Source organism: Brassica oleracea, chromosome C7, assembly GCF_000695525.1.
Source record: "Brassica oleracea var. oleracea cultivar TO1000 chromosome C7, BOL, whole genome shotgun sequence".
In the NCBI taxonomy this organism is placed as follows: Eukaryota; Viridiplantae; Streptophyta; class Magnoliopsida; order Brassicales; family Brassicaceae; genus Brassica; species Brassica oleracea.
The window spans coordinates 39791566-39808264 of record NC_027754.1 but is presented as its reverse complement, the minus strand read 5'-3'; the positions used below and the strand labels follow the sequence as shown (position 1 = coordinate 39808264).

Genomic DNA, 16699 nt, shown 5'->3' with positions numbered 1-16699 from the left:
CTTGTGGTTTGCTAAGTCAGCCTTTCGGACAACTCGCTCAGCACTTAGAGAGAGTATGGACGATTTTTAGAGAGAGAGAGTTTGTAGAAGTGTTTTCTTATTAAAACTTGGTGTCTTTACAAGTGAGGGGTGATCCCCTTTATATACACTTTCTCTTCCTCAACGAACGGTTCAGATCAAACCGATCTAACGGTTGTGAAACTTCTTCTCAAGTGTTCCACAACCTTCTACACTTTTCTACACTTCTCTACACTTCTCTACACTTCTCCATACCTAAAATATTTTACAAAAGACTTAAAGCTTAAGAAAATACTTAGTGGAGTGGGCTTGATTCACCTTTGGCCCGACCCGATCTTTGGTTGTCTTCATGGACGTTTTGGGTTAAAACGGGCCGTGACATAAGGCTTGCTTAGGTCTGATGTAGGTTAGTTCTCAACCACATGTTTAAATTATTATTATTTAACATTACTAATACCAACCATTATAGTTAGTTATATATTAATGTTATTATTTGTTAAGTTATATATTAGTTGCATTTCTTATTTGTTATCTGATGTACATATTTGATTCACTTACAAAACATTCTCACTAACACATATTTTAGCGATTAATATAACTCTCACTAAACACACAAAAGGTTAACCATAATATATAATTCGTTACTACATTAGGAATTGTATTATGTTGGTGTAACCGCTAACATGTATGTTAGATATACACAAATTTATCATTTTTGAATGGTGCAAATTAGCATTCGTTAAAACATAAATAATATCAAGTAAGTAGAAAAATATCGACTAACATAAAATTTAAAATTTTAAATTTAAAAACACCAGTAAGTTATAGATAATATTAGTGTCTAAATTTACTAGTTAACTATAACACTAGTATGTAAGTGGTAATGTATTAAGTACAATTGTCTAAAGTTAGACGATAAAAAAAATGTTAAATGCAAAACTGTATGCTGATGTTGATGAAGGCTGCATAGGAGGCGGCACTGTGGGAGAGGAAGATTGGTAGCGGATCCGATGAATTGCAGGCGTTGAGAAGTCACAGTTTTACGACCGAGAGAAACATAGTCTTCTTGAAAGCATGCTCTTTACTGATAAGCCAAACTATGTTGTCCCACACGTTTGCTACCTAATCATGCGACCAAAAATCAGTTTTAGCTAGGATGGGGTCTCCATCTGTTTCTACAAGCGACATTATCTCCACTTACAACATTAAACACAACACATAATAAACTAATATTTTAACTTCTACAATTGACATTAACATTTAACTAAATAGATATCGTCTATAGTTATTAATACTTGACACAACAAAAAATATAAACATAATCCCAGTATATAGAAGTAGTATTGCAGAAAGTTAAAGAGTTTGGTTTCTATACATATTGTATAATAACAACTAGACAATGCTGTATCGTCTAACTAGATTGTTATCGTCTACAACTATTATTACTGAATACACTATGGGTTACCATCTAACTATATATACTCCAAAACACTTTGTCGTCCTCCAATAGATGATCTACTAAACTCTTCTAGTTAAAAACTAATGAAAAGTAATAAATGTTACAATATAAGTTGTCAGCTAATTAAAAAGATATCGTTATAGAATAGGTTTCCCTAGGCAAATAACAAAAAGTAGAAAACTTGAATAAATCGTAAACATATAAACATATATTGGAGAGTAATGAAAAATTTATCGACTAAGTTATCTATAATATATTCTATACACTATGGGTTACCATCTAACTAAATCACTATCACTATGGGTTACAAAATATTTTAAAGTATATAGATGAGTAAGCATTATGTTAAGTGGTAAACAATAAGTTAAAGTCGATGAAAGATATTAGACCCTAACCTCCCAACAAAAGACACCAGATCTCTGTCTTCTTCTTCATTTAGACATGCTTTGAGGTCTGAAGATATTGTATCTTCCCCATCTCCAAAAAATAAAAACCAGTAGTTTTACCGTTAGGACTTGGAAAGGACAAAAATATTAGAAAAAAAAAGAGAAGAAATCACAAACAAATAAGGACTTAGTGATAGTGATTTTAGTTACAAATTAGGAGCATTTGTGGATCTTGGCTGTAAACAAGCGTCTCTTCAGTTTTTTTGGATTAGATCTAATAATGGTTTTTTTTCGATTTCTCCTCTCTCAATTCTTTCTACTTTTGAAAATGGAGGATTAATAATTATCAGAAAAATTGAAAAACATGTTAGTGTGCCTAAGCTCTGACACAAAATCTGAGCTAGGATAATGTAGGTGTATAGAACCATAGGGTTATTCTAGTATTAAAAAGAAATATATAGTTCATGTAATAGTGATCGGGTAGTTTGCAAATTATGATCGAAATGGTGTATATACACCTAATTTCTCTTAAAGAAATGACTGCAAAAATCTAATTGGTTACACAGTTTTCAATAAAGTTAAAAATAATATAAACTAGTGGTGCACCCGCGCTTCGCGTGGAATGTAACGTATTGTTATTTGAATATGTTGTGTAGATATGCTAAGTCTTTGTCTTGGTAAATCTCTAAGTGTAGTGGCCATAGTTTTATTATTTGAGAAGTGGTGTGAGTTTCTTTTTCGAAGTTCTCGGGCTTTGTGTTTTTATTATTTGAGAATACATTCTGCAATTGAATCCGGAGAAATTTTATTTTAATTTTTATGGTTGTTTATATTTTTGATGATTCGCACCTTTTCTAATATTATTTGCTTAGAATTATTTTGGTATAAAAATTAAAATAGATAATTTAGGTGTTAATATGGTATTTAAAAAAAAATTGTGACTATAAAATCAAAATTTCCATAGTGTATTAGGAAGAAAATATTCATCTAAATGTGATGATATTTTTTTATTTTACTTTCTCTCTGTACATTTATTTAGGAAGTTTGAAACATAAGAAAAATGTGATCTTCCCATAATCAATCTAATATTTATTTTTTACATAAGAGTATTTTGTAAGCTTTTGTATTAACGGTTTTTAATTTTATTTATTTCAAGTTATTTTGTTGCAATAAATTAATTAAATGGTTTATCTAAAGTATGTGTGTAATGAGATTTTATAAACATAAATCCAAATTATTTTCTAGTGACATCTTAGAAAGGAAATGTTTATATTAGTAATCTAGCTAAATTAGATCAAAGTCTAGTTCTTAGAGTTCCTGTTCTAACTTTGGTACCAATAGTTCAGATATTAGAATATGTGTTCTGCTTTCCCCTAGATGCAGAAGATAACTTCTAGATTAAGCAGAATTAGTTTTAGAAAATTTATAACAATTTTTTTAATTCTTCGAAAATAAATTCTAACCAATCAAATATTAATGTTTTGCTTTTTATTTTATTGTAAAAGTTCAGAAATGTATTTATTTGTAATATTTTATAATTTAGTAAAGGGTAAAATGAACAAAAAGGGTAAATAATAGAAAAGGTGTGTTGAGACAAATGATTAGTTAACAAATTTTCCAAAGTTATTTGAAGATCAGATTTGTCATCTTGAAGCAAACCAAATTTCCATAGCTTCTACATATTGCTTGCCTCTTATCCTAGCAGAGATGAAATTTTGTACCAGACCATTTTGTCAATGTTTTGTATTACACAAGAAGCAGGAATTGAAGTCATTACGTTCCTCTTCCGTCATACTAAGTGAATTGTTGCTTGGAATACATACTGAATGATAAACTGACTGACTTGATCCCAATAATTTCAACCAGAATATCTAATATCCGTTTCTACTGTTGTGTACTTGAACCAAAAAGCTTTAAAGTAAGATTTTTCCATACCTTCTCCAAAAACTTAGTGAAAATAAAGATGGTCAGGGTCTCTAAAGGATATAAGTGTTGGATGCTCCTGAGTTCCACTTCCTTATATGATCTCCTGTGGAAAACCTGTCATGGATTGCAATCCAAGAAAGAAGAGAGAATTTAGGGGTTGCGTGCAAGAACCATACCCCTTTATACCAAAGCTTAGTTGGTGACCTCTCTTTCCATTGAGCAAATCTTTTTTCTCGCAACATGTGAATCTCTTGTTCAATTAAAATTCAGCTTTTTCACTCGATGCCTTCTTCTCCTATGATTCTGAATAACCCATTCAACAGTTGAATTAATTAATTTCTCAGATCAATGCAAACTCTAATCATCAGATTAGTTGCATATTGAAGACAACTTTTTTAACCCCACTGTTGGAACAATGTAAGATGTCTGTTCCATTAACTATATTTATGAACAGAACAAACTTTTCTGCTTGCACTGAGTAATTATCTATCTGCAATATACTAACAGGTCTGTTTTTAATTGTCCAGACATATGAAGGTACTGACCCAGCTATTATAAGCACGTTCATGGTGGTTTTGTGTGCTCTTCCGTGCCGGTGACATAGATTTTCCTAGTATACTGCAATTCGTTTTGAAGACCTGTAAGATCCATCCACAAATGAGTGAATATAATTAAAAAATTTCTTATAGAAGTGAAATTAAAACCCACATAGTGGTGCATCTAAAACTTTCGTAGATTCTTATATATCTCCTTGTAAGAATCTACGAAATTACCTTCTGGTCGAAGAGGACATGGATGGCCGAAATTACCTTCTGGTCGAAGAGGACATGTCTACCCCATGAGCTTTCCAAAACCTCAACAATCGGACTTTGACGGTGTTCGTGACAGTAGCCGGCTTTCAAATAGGCGATCAAAATGGGGAGGTCGACATAGTTGGTGATTGATTCTCTTAGTATAGTGTTCGATAAGGAGCAATGATGTGTATCTACGATGCAGACTCTTATTTATAGGTCTAGATTGGCTAACATGGAGGAAGACGGGGATGTCTTAAATGCGGAGTAGTAGAGGTGGTAGATCAATGGCGTTAATGAGAAGGAAATTAGATAGACTGAATGCACCTCGAGACCATTACGGATTTGACTAACCAGAGGCAGTAGGATGAACATCAAACGTTACTGAAACTAATCCTTCGTGAAACAGGGAGGTGAGAGACCGTGCCTATCCTGAGATACTGAGGGTCCAATACTAAATACAAAACCTAGTTCATTACATAAAAAGTTTTTCGATAAAAAAACAATTTTATAATAAAAATTTACAACATCTTCAAAACTATTAAAATTTGATCTTTTTGTAAAATAACACATCTTATTTTTTTTCTAAAAATTATCTATCAAACTTTTAGAATCAAGGTTTTTCTGATCATATTTTTCTTAGCTGATAACATAGCCAAACCATTAAATATTTATCGTAATATAGTTAATCGTGAGTAATATTTTTACAATTACAGTTTTGAAAAGCTTCTTTCGGTTGGAGCATCTGAAACCGGGATTGTAAACATTATATTATAGACAATCTACATATTTTGATAACTCTTTTTAAATTTTTGTCTTGTAACTCGTAAGAAGAGGTAGTAGAAAAAGAGCGAAACACAATTTCCTATGAAAAAAGAGTAATTTAGCTTGAAAAATAATTATTCTTAGTCAGTTATGTTATTTTTTGACCCAAACAAATTTAGCCATGTTCTTTTTAATCCATCTTCTAAACTATTAAAACACGAGTACATTTTGTACTTTCCCCTTAGTTTTCCTCAATAAGTATCACAGGATGCCACTGACATTAAACTCACCGTTTTATGTTTTACTAAACCGAGAAACACATTCTGAGAACAAACCGAGCAACCCGTTTCCTTAATTATTAAACCAGAAAATTATAAAACTCATTACTAAACCACATTCTACTACTTTCATACATATCATTCTATATATTACCTTAAACAAAAACGTTTTGTCTTACTATTAAACCATCAATTACAAATCATTACTAAATATCTACATCACAAAACAATCAAAATACAATTGCTGGTTACCTTCATACCGTCGAATTGAATTGTCATACTCCCTTACTTCCTGAGTTCAGCGCATCCGATTAGTAGTTTTGGTCTGCAAAATCAAAACCATTATATTAGAGAGATACAAATATATGTCATACGAAAAAATCATAGTTTATATCAATACTACTATAAATCATTTAATTCCACAACAATACTAACTTACACAATACGATTTTTGGTATATAAATTGTTTAATTGAAAATCAAAAGTAACCATTTATTATTTTCCAAAACAATTTACCGTATAAAATATATTCATATATTTAAGTCGACAAAGATATCACTAAACTACCACAAAATATATTTTTTTGATTTCTAATCTTGCAAATCACGTCAAAACTTCATTATTAACCTATAAATAATTACCTTCCATAATATATTCCTATATTTAAGCAACTATCAACTAATTCGATATCATTAAACTACCACAAAATCCTTTTTCTTCCAAATCTTGCAGATCACATAAACAATCTTACATTTAAAAACATGTATTCCATAAGCAACTACCAAACGGATCAAAATTGGAATAAAATCGTAGAGTATATTCGCTATTTAATACAAAAATATATCAACTAACAAAATCTTAGCACGTAATATGCGATTGTTACTACCCTATACTAACTAGCTATATATACATCTTCCCCATAGCTTCAACATCGTTTCATTCTAAGAAAATCCTCCAAAAATGTCTTTGACAGTTTCATGCAAACCTCAGAAAAAAACTATGAATGTAGTTTTCAAAGAAGTTTTTGATCATCTCTCTCCTTCAACATGTCTCTCCCTGGTCTTTTCTATATATCCCATCTGTCCCATGTCCCTATGTTTCTCCATAAAGAGTTGTTGGTCTATATTAATAATACATCATGCGAGATCAACAATTATAACTTATAAAAGTGGGAAAACTAAGACAATCAAGTGAAGCAGACATCTGTAGTTACAAAGTGTATGACCTTCATATTTAATCAGACGAAAAAATAATGAATCAAGTTTGTTAACTCTGACCATTCTACTCTTGAGCTAAAGATCTTGATTTCTGTTTCATCTTACTTAGATCAAGTAAACTATGATATTAAACAGACAATTATAGATTAGACTCACCTTTTGTTATTATTAAAAAGCTGAAACTCCTGCCAACTACTACTTGCAAACCGTGAACAAAACAGATCTTCTCCGCATTCCTTACCCATTGATAACTTCAACGAGGTGTTTTCTTCATGATTCTACAGGTTACGGGCTCTAGCAATCAGATAGAAGGGTCTTCGTATTCCAAACCTTAGATCATTTTGAAAAATCAGAAAACATAATATAGATTAGGACAAAAAATCGAAACAAATCAGTGTATCAGTAGATTAGGACAAACCTTCATATGGCATGATCTTAACGCCTAATCAGTAGATCTATCTTCTGTAATCCTTTTGGTGAAAAAAACACAGGTGTTTAAGAGAACAACAGACATCGCCGACGATGAGATCGGTTGGAGAAACCGATGTTATATGGGAAAGTGAAAAGTCAGTAAAGGCAGTCGTTTTACGGTTTTTTTTCCCGGAAAAAAATTTATATGGGCTTTGATTTGTATTTCAGGTCCACAAAGTGTTGGCTTACAAATGATATTAATTTTAATTTCATAACCAAAAGGCCAAAATCAATTCATATAATTAGGCTTTATTAATTTAGTTACACAGATTTCTATTTTTAATATATTTTTGGAGTTACTTTTCCAATTGGTTTTATAGTTCTATCGATTTTTTTTTATTTTTAAAGCTATATAAATAAAATAAACAAATTTCTTTTCCAATTTTTTAATATAATTACTACAGTTTTTTTTCTTTTTAATGCAATATTTTTGTTTTGTATATATTTTTAATTATATGTTTTCTTAATTAATAATACTATTAAACTTCAACTACATCCTCTAATATTGTACACTGTATGGTTAGTTTACCAAGCAAAAGAAAAAAAAATACAATATAAAAACAATAAAACCTCATAGTTTATAAATATACACTAAACCGAATAAACAAGATACACCAATGTCAAAACTCAAAAACATATGAAACAATAACATACATGTTCTTAGAACTACGAAAAACATATAATTACATCGGACATACACACGCGCGGACGTGCGGGTCAAAAGCTAGTTCATATTAAATAACATAAAAGGATATGTACGATTTAATTGTGTTTGTATATAAAAGTTGTCTCGTCACATTTTTAAACTTTTTTACGATACACATTGATCCATTTAAGTAACAACAATAGAAAAAGTAGACTTTGTTTGTTTTTGATAAATCATGGACCCTATTGTTTCACGTGTATGGGGTCAAGCCCGAGCCTGGTGAGAGACGATGATTGATCCCCTGTATGTGGATTTTTATTAAGATATATAGAATTTAGGTCCATTCGAAAGTTAAAGTAGTGAGCCCAATTAATTTAAAACAAAGAAACCCAATACGTAAACAAATTATCAGAAATCGTAGACGAAGAGTGGTTTAGACATGCTGACGTAGCAGCTTTTACCTCTATGTTTTTGATAACGTGTGGAGACCTAAGAAAAGATAATACTCTACTTTATTATTATAAAAAAATATATATATCAAAACTTTATCTATTTTGAAGCAACAAAACTCTTCTAAAACATCAACTATAATGAAATTAGTAAATTTTATATTAAAAACTGAAAACGTCGAATAATTAAAAACAATTTTTTTCTAAAACGTTATCTATTGAAAACGGAGGGAATATTTGATTTTTACAAAGATGTTAGATATGGTTGTACAGCTCGATCTCAATCACACACACCCCTTAACAAAGTTTACATTACAACTAATCTTTGCAGACACATTGTCTTTAACATCTCATCCAAATGACTTGCTTCTTGTATACGTTTTCCACAGATTCTACACTCAATACAGAGCTTCCCTTGGTGCTCCGATTAAGTTAAGTGCAGTTGCTGCTATATGAGACGGCATAAGTCCAGCTTCAGCTATTTGATCAGCTGATGAACCGTGGTCGATGTACCTATCAGGCAATACCATTGGTCTCCACTGTAACAAACGACACAACAGCAAATTAAAAAACCATTAGATTTTGAAAGAGACTGAGCAAAGAGTTGTAACCTTAAGCTTCCCATCGAGAAGACCATCCAAAGCAAGAAACTGAACCACATGCGATCCAAACCCTCCAATAGAACCTTCTTCAACCGTGATCAGCACCTCGTGAGACTTAGCTAAGTTGCGAATGAGAGCACGGTCCAACGGCTTACAGAACCGCGCATCTGCCACGGTGGCGTTTAATCCACGTTCTTGGAGCATTACTGCCGCTCCTAAACAGCTCTGAACCGCTGAGCCATACCCCAACAACGCAACCCTCTCTCCTTCTTTTAAGATCCTACCTTTCCCAACCTCAAAAGGAACACCTTTGTTTCCAGGAGGCAACGCAACGCCAATACCGTTACCTCTAGGATAACGGAAACAAGAAGGACGGTCATCAATAGCAGCAGCGGTTGCAACGATGTTAAAAAGCTCAGCTTCATCAGATGGGGCCATCACTATCATGTTAGGAAGACACGCCATGAACGTCACATCAAATGCTCCACAATGTGTTGGACCATCAGCTCCCACTAGTCCAGCTCTATCCATCGCAAATCTCACCGGTAACTTCTGCAAATCCACATCATGTACAACCTACAGAGAAAGGCATCACCACTTCATACTCTATTAGCCTTTAAAAAAAATGAATGCTGTTGAAACTTGCCTGGTCATAAGCACGCTGCATGAAAGAAGAATAGATTGCACAGAAAGGCTTAAGGCCTTCACACGCTAAACCAGCAGCAAAAGTAACTGCGTGCTGTTCCGCTATCCCGACATCGAAACATCTTGTAGGAAAGCGACGTTGGAAGAGATTCAACCCTGTCCCACCTCCCATGGCTGCATGAATCGCAACCACGTCTTTGTCTCCCTCTGCTTCCGCCACTAACGCCTCCGCAAAGTACGTTGTGTAAGACTGAGTCTTGTTAGTACTTTTGAACTGTTTACCAGTTGCAGGATCAAATTTCACAACACCTGAAAGACAAAGAATCAATATAAATGTCACACTTGCTTAAGATATAACGATAAATAAGTCAATTTTACCATGGTATTTGTCATCAGCTCTCTCAGCGTAAGGATAACCACGACCTTTCTCAGTTATGACATGGATAAGAACCGGTCCTGTGGTTCTTGCGCTCTTGACTTCTTTAAGAATGGCTACCAAATCATCTATGTTGTGTCCATCAACTGGACCAATATAGTAGAGACCGAGTTCTTCAAACAGCGTTGATCCAGTTCCGCTTATCATCCCTCTAGCGTATTCATCTACCTTAGCAGCTAACTGATGCATTGGCCCACCTATTTGCTTTGTCACACCCTATAACACAAACAACAAACAACACAAGCTAAAATCGTTTATCCAACTTCATAGAGATCAGGACAATGTACTTGCCTTTGCGACTTCTCTCAACTCTCTGAGAGCTGGGTTTGACTGTAACCGGCTAAGAGCGCTGCTCAACGCTCCAACGGGTGGACTCGGTCCGTCCAAAGTGGCAGTAGGTAACGAGACTTGCTTGTTGTCGTTAAGAATGACAATCATATCCGAGTCTAGATAACCAGCGTTGTTCATGGCTTCATAAGCTTGCCCTGCAGTCATAGCACCGTCACCGATCACAGCAACCACATTGTTGTTCTTCCCTTTCAAATCCCTTCCTACTGCCATTCCTGTAAAGTGGAAAGCCAAAGTTTATGATTCAGTTTTGTTTTCTTGTTACCACAAGGACACACCAAATGGATTTTTTCTTGGCTTACCTAAGCCAGCAGATATTGTGGTTGAGCTATGTCCTGTCCCAAAGCAATCATGTTCGCTCTCTCCACGCTTAGTAAAACCGGAGAGGCCATTGGTTTGCCTCATTGTAGGCATCTTGTCTCTTCTCCCGGTGAGAATCTTGTGAGGATAAGACTGATGACCAACATCCCAAAGAATCTTGTCCTGTGGAGTGTTGAAAATGTAGTGAAGAGCCACAGTGAGCTCCACAACACCGAGGCTTGACCCCAAATGTCCACCAGTTTTTGAGACGTTGAAGATCACATCTGATCTCAGCTCATCAGAGAGTTGTTTCAGCTCCTGCCAATGAGTTAAACCAAATACAAATCAACAAGAAGCTATAGGTCAAAGGCTTGATGGTGATTCAGTTTTTTTTCTTTATTACCTTGATGGAAAGATTTTTCATGTGGATTGGGTAATTGATTGTGTCAAGTAATGGAGTTGGTGGTCTGTTTGAATAGTATTCACCCTTCTCTGCAAGTGAAGCATTCACTTTTGCCTTTCTGTTGGACTGTACAACGCAACACACATCACAAAAACAACAACAACATTAGAACAAAAAGCTGTCATTTTCTCCAGAACTTTTACTCATTGGTCCAATTTCAATAAACTAACATACAAAAAGGGTCTGATTTGTTTGACTTCTGTCAAAAAATGAAGTAAACCCATTACTTAATTCTAGATTTTACCAAATGGGTTACCACCAAATCTCAAAAAGAACACAAATCTACAGTTGATCTGAAGTGAATCTTACATGACTGGTGTTTGGCCTCAGACATGGTGATGGAAGATCTGCAGAAAAAGATCGAGAAGAAGACAGAGAAGATGATTTACAACAAGAATCTGTTAAACCTCCTTTGGTTGTTATGTAAGAAGGAAAAGCAAATGCAGATAGAGCCATTAAAGGGAGGAAAGAAGAAGACTTGACAAAAGATTTGTCAGAAACAAAGAGAAACAAAGGTTATCAAGAACAGTGAAAAATCAATACTTTAGAAGGTGGTGGTGACAGTGGTGGAAGGTTGAAGAAGAAAAGATGGACACTTTTTGTAATGGGTGATGAAATAAAACGACAAAAAGGCCAATTTCTTGGATTATGGATTTTGATATGTAACGGTGTTTTAATATATCAACAGAGAGAAAAAAAAAAGGTCAGAAGATATTGAGATGGTGCGTGATCCGCAGAGAAATTGAGATTTTGGTTGGGCCACGTCACCCAAAAAATCCAGGTTTTGGATAGATATTGATATATACTGCCTATTTTGCTTTGTGTTTTCTTTTTTTTTATTATATGGCTTTTAAGAGAAATGTAAAATGAGAATTTTTTAGAACTATATAAAATGATAGTTGCTTTCATTCATTGAATGTTTTATAACAACCAATGTACCAAGGTGAGAAAGATGTAGAAGTTTATAACAAAATAGGAACCTCTTTTAAAATAAATATGCTGATAAAGAAAAAAATCGTAACTACTTAACACTAACACAAATGTTTCGACTAAGCTATGGTTCATATATATATATATATATGTATATAGGAGTTTGTAGTTTCGTATTTAAAATTATTAAGTAATAACACAAATTTGTTTAATATTAGCTTAGATAATATCTATACTAATAAAGTAAAATAAACTATCTTTCGTTAAGGTATCTAAACAAGTAATGCACCAAAAATTTGACACTTAATCAAAAAATTAAATTTATAAATTTGACACTTAATCAAAAAATTAAATTTATAATTATCTTTCATATTTCTTATTTTTAATTATTTATCACAACTAAAAGTTTTAAATTTTTTTCTAATCATATATATTTTCAACTCAACCAAATTTCTAACATCAGTTTACCATAAAATATTTAATTTAATCTAAATAAATACATTAAATAAATATAAAATAATTCATACAAATAAAGATACAGAACCCATTTCCAAATTTGTTTCGTTTTATCAAATTAATACCAATGAAAAAAAAACTTTATCTTGAATTTTTATCCAAAATATGTTCGGTTAACGACTATATATTGAAGAACTTTCTCGGAGAATTGCTTATGCTTATGTGAAGTGTGCATCGCGTTAGCGGAAACGCACTAAGAGTGGTTTCAACATACCCAACTTGTATCCTAATTAAGTAGTCTGGCACTTGTGAAGATGGAGTAGTAATATAATGTCTCCAAGACATATAGTGATGACTGCTTGTTGAGGTCTTGAGAGCATGTCTATTAGTAAGAGACTATTAAGGGTTCTAATGAATTATTTAGTAGTTAATTTTGTGATTTGAAAACTTAAGAACCCTTATTAATCTAATTAAAAAATTTCTCCTCCAATGGAAGAACCTCGTTGAGTTCTTAATTTTTTTGTTCTTTTTTTTAGAAAGTTGAATAATTTTATTTATAAGATGAAAGAATTGCATACATGACATGAAAATATATGAGGGGGAATACACAAGATGTGTTACAAAATGAGAAAATACTAGTGAGACATGTCAGAAAAGTTATGAATTATAAACGAGAGGGGCCATGATTACCTGACACCAGCATCACCAACAATACCGATGGCCATTCCAGCAGAAAGACCAGCAAGGCCACAAGCAAAACCAGAGGAGAGATGGGCGTATCAGTCGAAGAGGTAGTAAGATTTAGCCTTGGGGTTAATACCGTACTGATGATAACAGCAATAACCATAGATACCCAAGACACCAGCCATAACAACGGGGACAATAGACTTCATGACCAACTCAGGTCTCATGACACCCATAGATGCCACACCCACACCACTCTTGGCAGTCCCATATGCAGCTCCCATGCCTAGTCACACAGTAAACTCCACCACGGTCAGAGAAATTACACAATACTTGTATTCTTCTATTAGATCAAATGAAAGTAAGTCAACGAGCATTGGATCTCAAGGAAAAACAAAAAGAGAAAAGGAGAATTGACAAGGGATGAAAGAAAGTCAGATGATAACTAAGTAAATCTCTACTTCCCAGCCACGGTAATGCGCAATTTTCCCTATAGCTACATTGGCTATGTCAGGAAAAGAACAGATGACTTTAGAAAACTAAAAAAATCAGATCACAAGAATCAGATCCAATGCCTAAACTAGAATCCGAGAAAGAAACAGATAGTTCACTGAATATCGCTAAAGTCAAATCAAATCCAATAAGAGGAACATGCAGATCGGTTAACTTCATCGGGCCGATCCACAACCGAAACTTCTAGAGATACATCATGAACACACACAAGACCAGAGCGCAAAGATGAGACAAAAAAAAAACAGAAAAGAGAATGGAATTATAGGAGAAGACGAGGGCTGCGGCAGCGCCAATGAAGCCGAAGAAAAGAGCGGACTCATCGCCACTGAACGTAGACATTTCCAACGATTCTCGATCTTAAGATGACGCCAATGAATCTGATTGAATTGCGTTGGAGTTCAGAGGGTTAATGATTGTGTAACATCCCGCGAGCTGTTGTGATATATGAAAAGGCTCAAGAGAATTGATTTGACTACCTATGTCACCAAAGTTGACTTACCTTTTCCGGAGCACATCATAAAAGAACTCCAGAGTTAAGTGTACTTGAACTGGAGTAGTGGAAGGATGGGTGACCTATCGGAAAGTGATTCGCGATAGCATGCGAGTGAGGCCAAAGCATGGGAAAATGTCGGGTGGTGATTGCAGGGTCAGTAAACAAGACTCTAAAGCCTTGGAAAATTAACGGACCGACCGTCAGACAGGATGGGGTCCACAGGCCGAGAGAGCGGGCGTGGGTGGCCCATTAGCTGTGGGCGGTCGGGGCGTTATAAGTGGTATCAGAGCTGGTTAGCCATCTCAGTTCTGACCTGAGAGACGTCTTGAGACCTGTCGTGGAGCGCAACGAGGACGTTGCGTTCTTTGAGAGGGGGTGAATTGTAACATCCCGAGTTGTGATATGTGAAAAGGCTTAAGAGAATTGATTTGGCTACCTATGTCACCAAAGTTGACTTACCTTTTCCGGAGCACATCATAAAAGAACTCCAGAGTTAAGTGTACTTGAACTGGAGTAGTGGAAGGATGGGTGACCTATCGGGAAGTGATTNATTGCAGGGTCAGTAAACAATGATTTCGAGCCTTCAGAAATTAACGGACAGACCGTCGGATGGGATGGGGCCCACGGGCCTAGAGAGCGGGCGTGGGTGGCCCATTAGCCGTGGACGGGTCCGGCGTTATAAGTGGTATCAAAGCTGGTTAGCCATCTCAGTTCTGACCTGAGAGGCGTCTTGAGACCTATCGTGGGGCGCAACGATGACGTTGCGTTCTTTGAGAGGGGGTGAATTGTAACATCCCGAGTTGTGATATGTGAAAAGGCTTAAGAGAATTGATTTGGCTACCTATGTCACCCAAAGTTGACTTACATTTTCCGGAGCACATCCTGAAAGAACTCCATAGTTAAGTGTGCTTGAGCTGGAGTAGTGGAAGGATGGGTGACCTATCGGGAAGTGATTCGCGATAGCGTGCGAGTGAGGCCAAAGCATGGAAAAAGTTCGGGGGGTGATTGCAGGGTCAGTAAACAAGACTCTAGAGCCTTGGAAAATTAACGAACCGACCGTCAGACAATATGGGACCCACGGGCCGAGAGAGCGGGCGTGGGTGGCCCATTAGCTGTGTGCGGTCGGGGCGTTATAGATTGATGATGGATGAAGGAAAGAGAGACATTCATTGCAGTCGAATAGGAAACTACCACCTATGGATTCTTACCATCCCTTAAAATCCCAAATTAAAGATCGGTTCTCTGCTTTCTTTTTCTTTTTCTTTTATTTTTTTGCTTTTATTTGTTTGGAACCTCTTCTAGGGACTCCCGATGGAGTTGGTCTGAGGAGCACATGTTCTCCTTAGAAAAGTTGGCCTACATTGTTCCTCTTGCCATTATGCAATGCAGGACGACCACCTTGCTTATCAGTTTCCTAAAGAGATTGTGTTCCAACTGATCGTGAGGATCAAGATAGGCATACAACATTTTCATTACGATGCATGCAAATGAGTTTCACCTTTTTTTCTTGTCAGTTGCATGATATTTTACCATCCTGTGGTTCAGAAATTTGCATGGTCTATACTGGGTTCAGTAAAATTGGCACTAAAGGGTTGTCAGTCTTCCTCCCATACCTTTTAATTTCCTATTCAGAGTGAGTTGTGGCTTTCACTAATAGATCGTTATTATTTGGTCATCATTCATACAAAACTTTGAATATGTTTAAAAACACTTTGAATGATACAATGGATGGAACTTAAACAAAAGCTGTCAACCCGCTCTCTTCAGAAAGTCATGTGCCAAGAGCAGCATGGGACTATAACCCATTAATATTTAATAATTTGATCTGATATAGACAAATTATCTATTTCCTGATAACTTAGCAACTAACGCAACATATTCACCATTATTTCTATCAGTCCTCTATGTGTCCACTCTGGACTTGGATTTGGACCTTGATATATATATGTTTATATTCTTTAACGTTGAATATCTCTTTCTTTTCTGGTATTACACGAACAAGATACAACCTCACCACTAATCTGACAAACATTTGTTTCCTTGACCTCTTTTAATTTATCTACTTAGACTCTGATGCATTCGTAACATTCTCTAAGATAAAGTGTCTATTTTAGATCCCTCTGTAAGACCCCCGAACCATCCTAGGCATAGGTCAATCCACCGGCCAACAATCAAATAAGAACATGACCGACGGACGACCCACACCAAGGGTTGGAGATGAAAGGCCAACCGGCCAGCCAACAATCAAACAAGAACATGACTGACCGTCCAACCCAACACCATGGTCCGGAAGCGCTACGTGACGGGTTAGGAACGATCCGGCCAGAGTCACAAAATTTACTCCACGACCTCGACCACTTCGTCCACTAACACGTCCGGCTGCGTCAAGGAACAAGGCTTTGCAACCTGTACCTAGAGTTAGC

At 35.3% G+C, this 16699-nt stretch overlaps 1 protein-coding gene and 2 long non-coding RNA genes across 3 annotated transcripts; all 3 read right to left on the bottom strand.

The window, feature by feature from the left end:
- Window positions 1–845: 845 nt before the first annotated feature.
- On the bottom strand, window positions 846–6009 carry LOC106302277. Its single transcript, XR_001262431.1, has 7 exons — window positions 5876–6009; window positions 4563–5047; window positions 4335–4427; window positions 3994–4092; window positions 3799–3903; window positions 1873–1954; window positions 846–1140 (listed from the first exon to the last, which is right to left on the bottom strand). It is a non-coding gene; the product is annotated as an uncharacterized LOC106302277 (long non-coding RNA).
- A 639-nt stretch (window positions 6010–6648) lies between these two features.
- Window positions 6649–7397, bottom strand: LOC106302276. Its single transcript, XR_001262430.1, has 3 exons — window positions 7259–7397; window positions 6997–7170; window positions 6649–6715 (listed from the first exon to the last, which is right to left on the bottom strand). It is a non-coding gene; the product is annotated as an uncharacterized LOC106302276 (long non-coding RNA).
- A 1205-nt stretch (window positions 7398–8602) lies between these two features.
- Window positions 8603–11859, bottom strand: LOC106305904 (1-deoxy-D-xylulose-5-phosphate synthase, chloroplastic-like). Its single transcript, XM_013742331.1, has 8 exons — window positions 11510–11859; window positions 11141–11266; window positions 10740–11055; window positions 10381–10652; window positions 10032–10305; window positions 9655–9962; window positions 9018–9584; window positions 8603–8945 (listed from the first exon to the last, which is right to left on the bottom strand). Exons 1-8 carry the CDS (start codon window positions 11654–11656, stop codon window positions 8805–8807), a joined length of 2151 nt encoding a protein of 716 aa, XP_013597785.1. The 5' UTR covers window positions 11657–11859; the 3' UTR covers window positions 8603–8804.
- Window positions 11860–16699: the final 4840 nt, after the last annotated feature.

Coding starts and splice junctions, on each gene's coding strand:
- LOC106305904 (XM_013742331.1), bottom strand. CDS start 11,656: ATGGCTCTATCTGCATTTGCTTTTCCTTCTTACATAACAACCAAAGGA. Junction 11,056..11,140: donor TGAAAAATCTTTCCATCAAG/GTAATAAAGAAA, acceptor ACTCATTGGCAG/GAGCTGAAACAACTCTCTGA. Junction 9,585..9,654: donor TGCAGCGTGCTTATGACCAG/GCAAGTTTCAAC, acceptor CTTTCTCTGTAG/GTTGTACATGATGTGGATTT.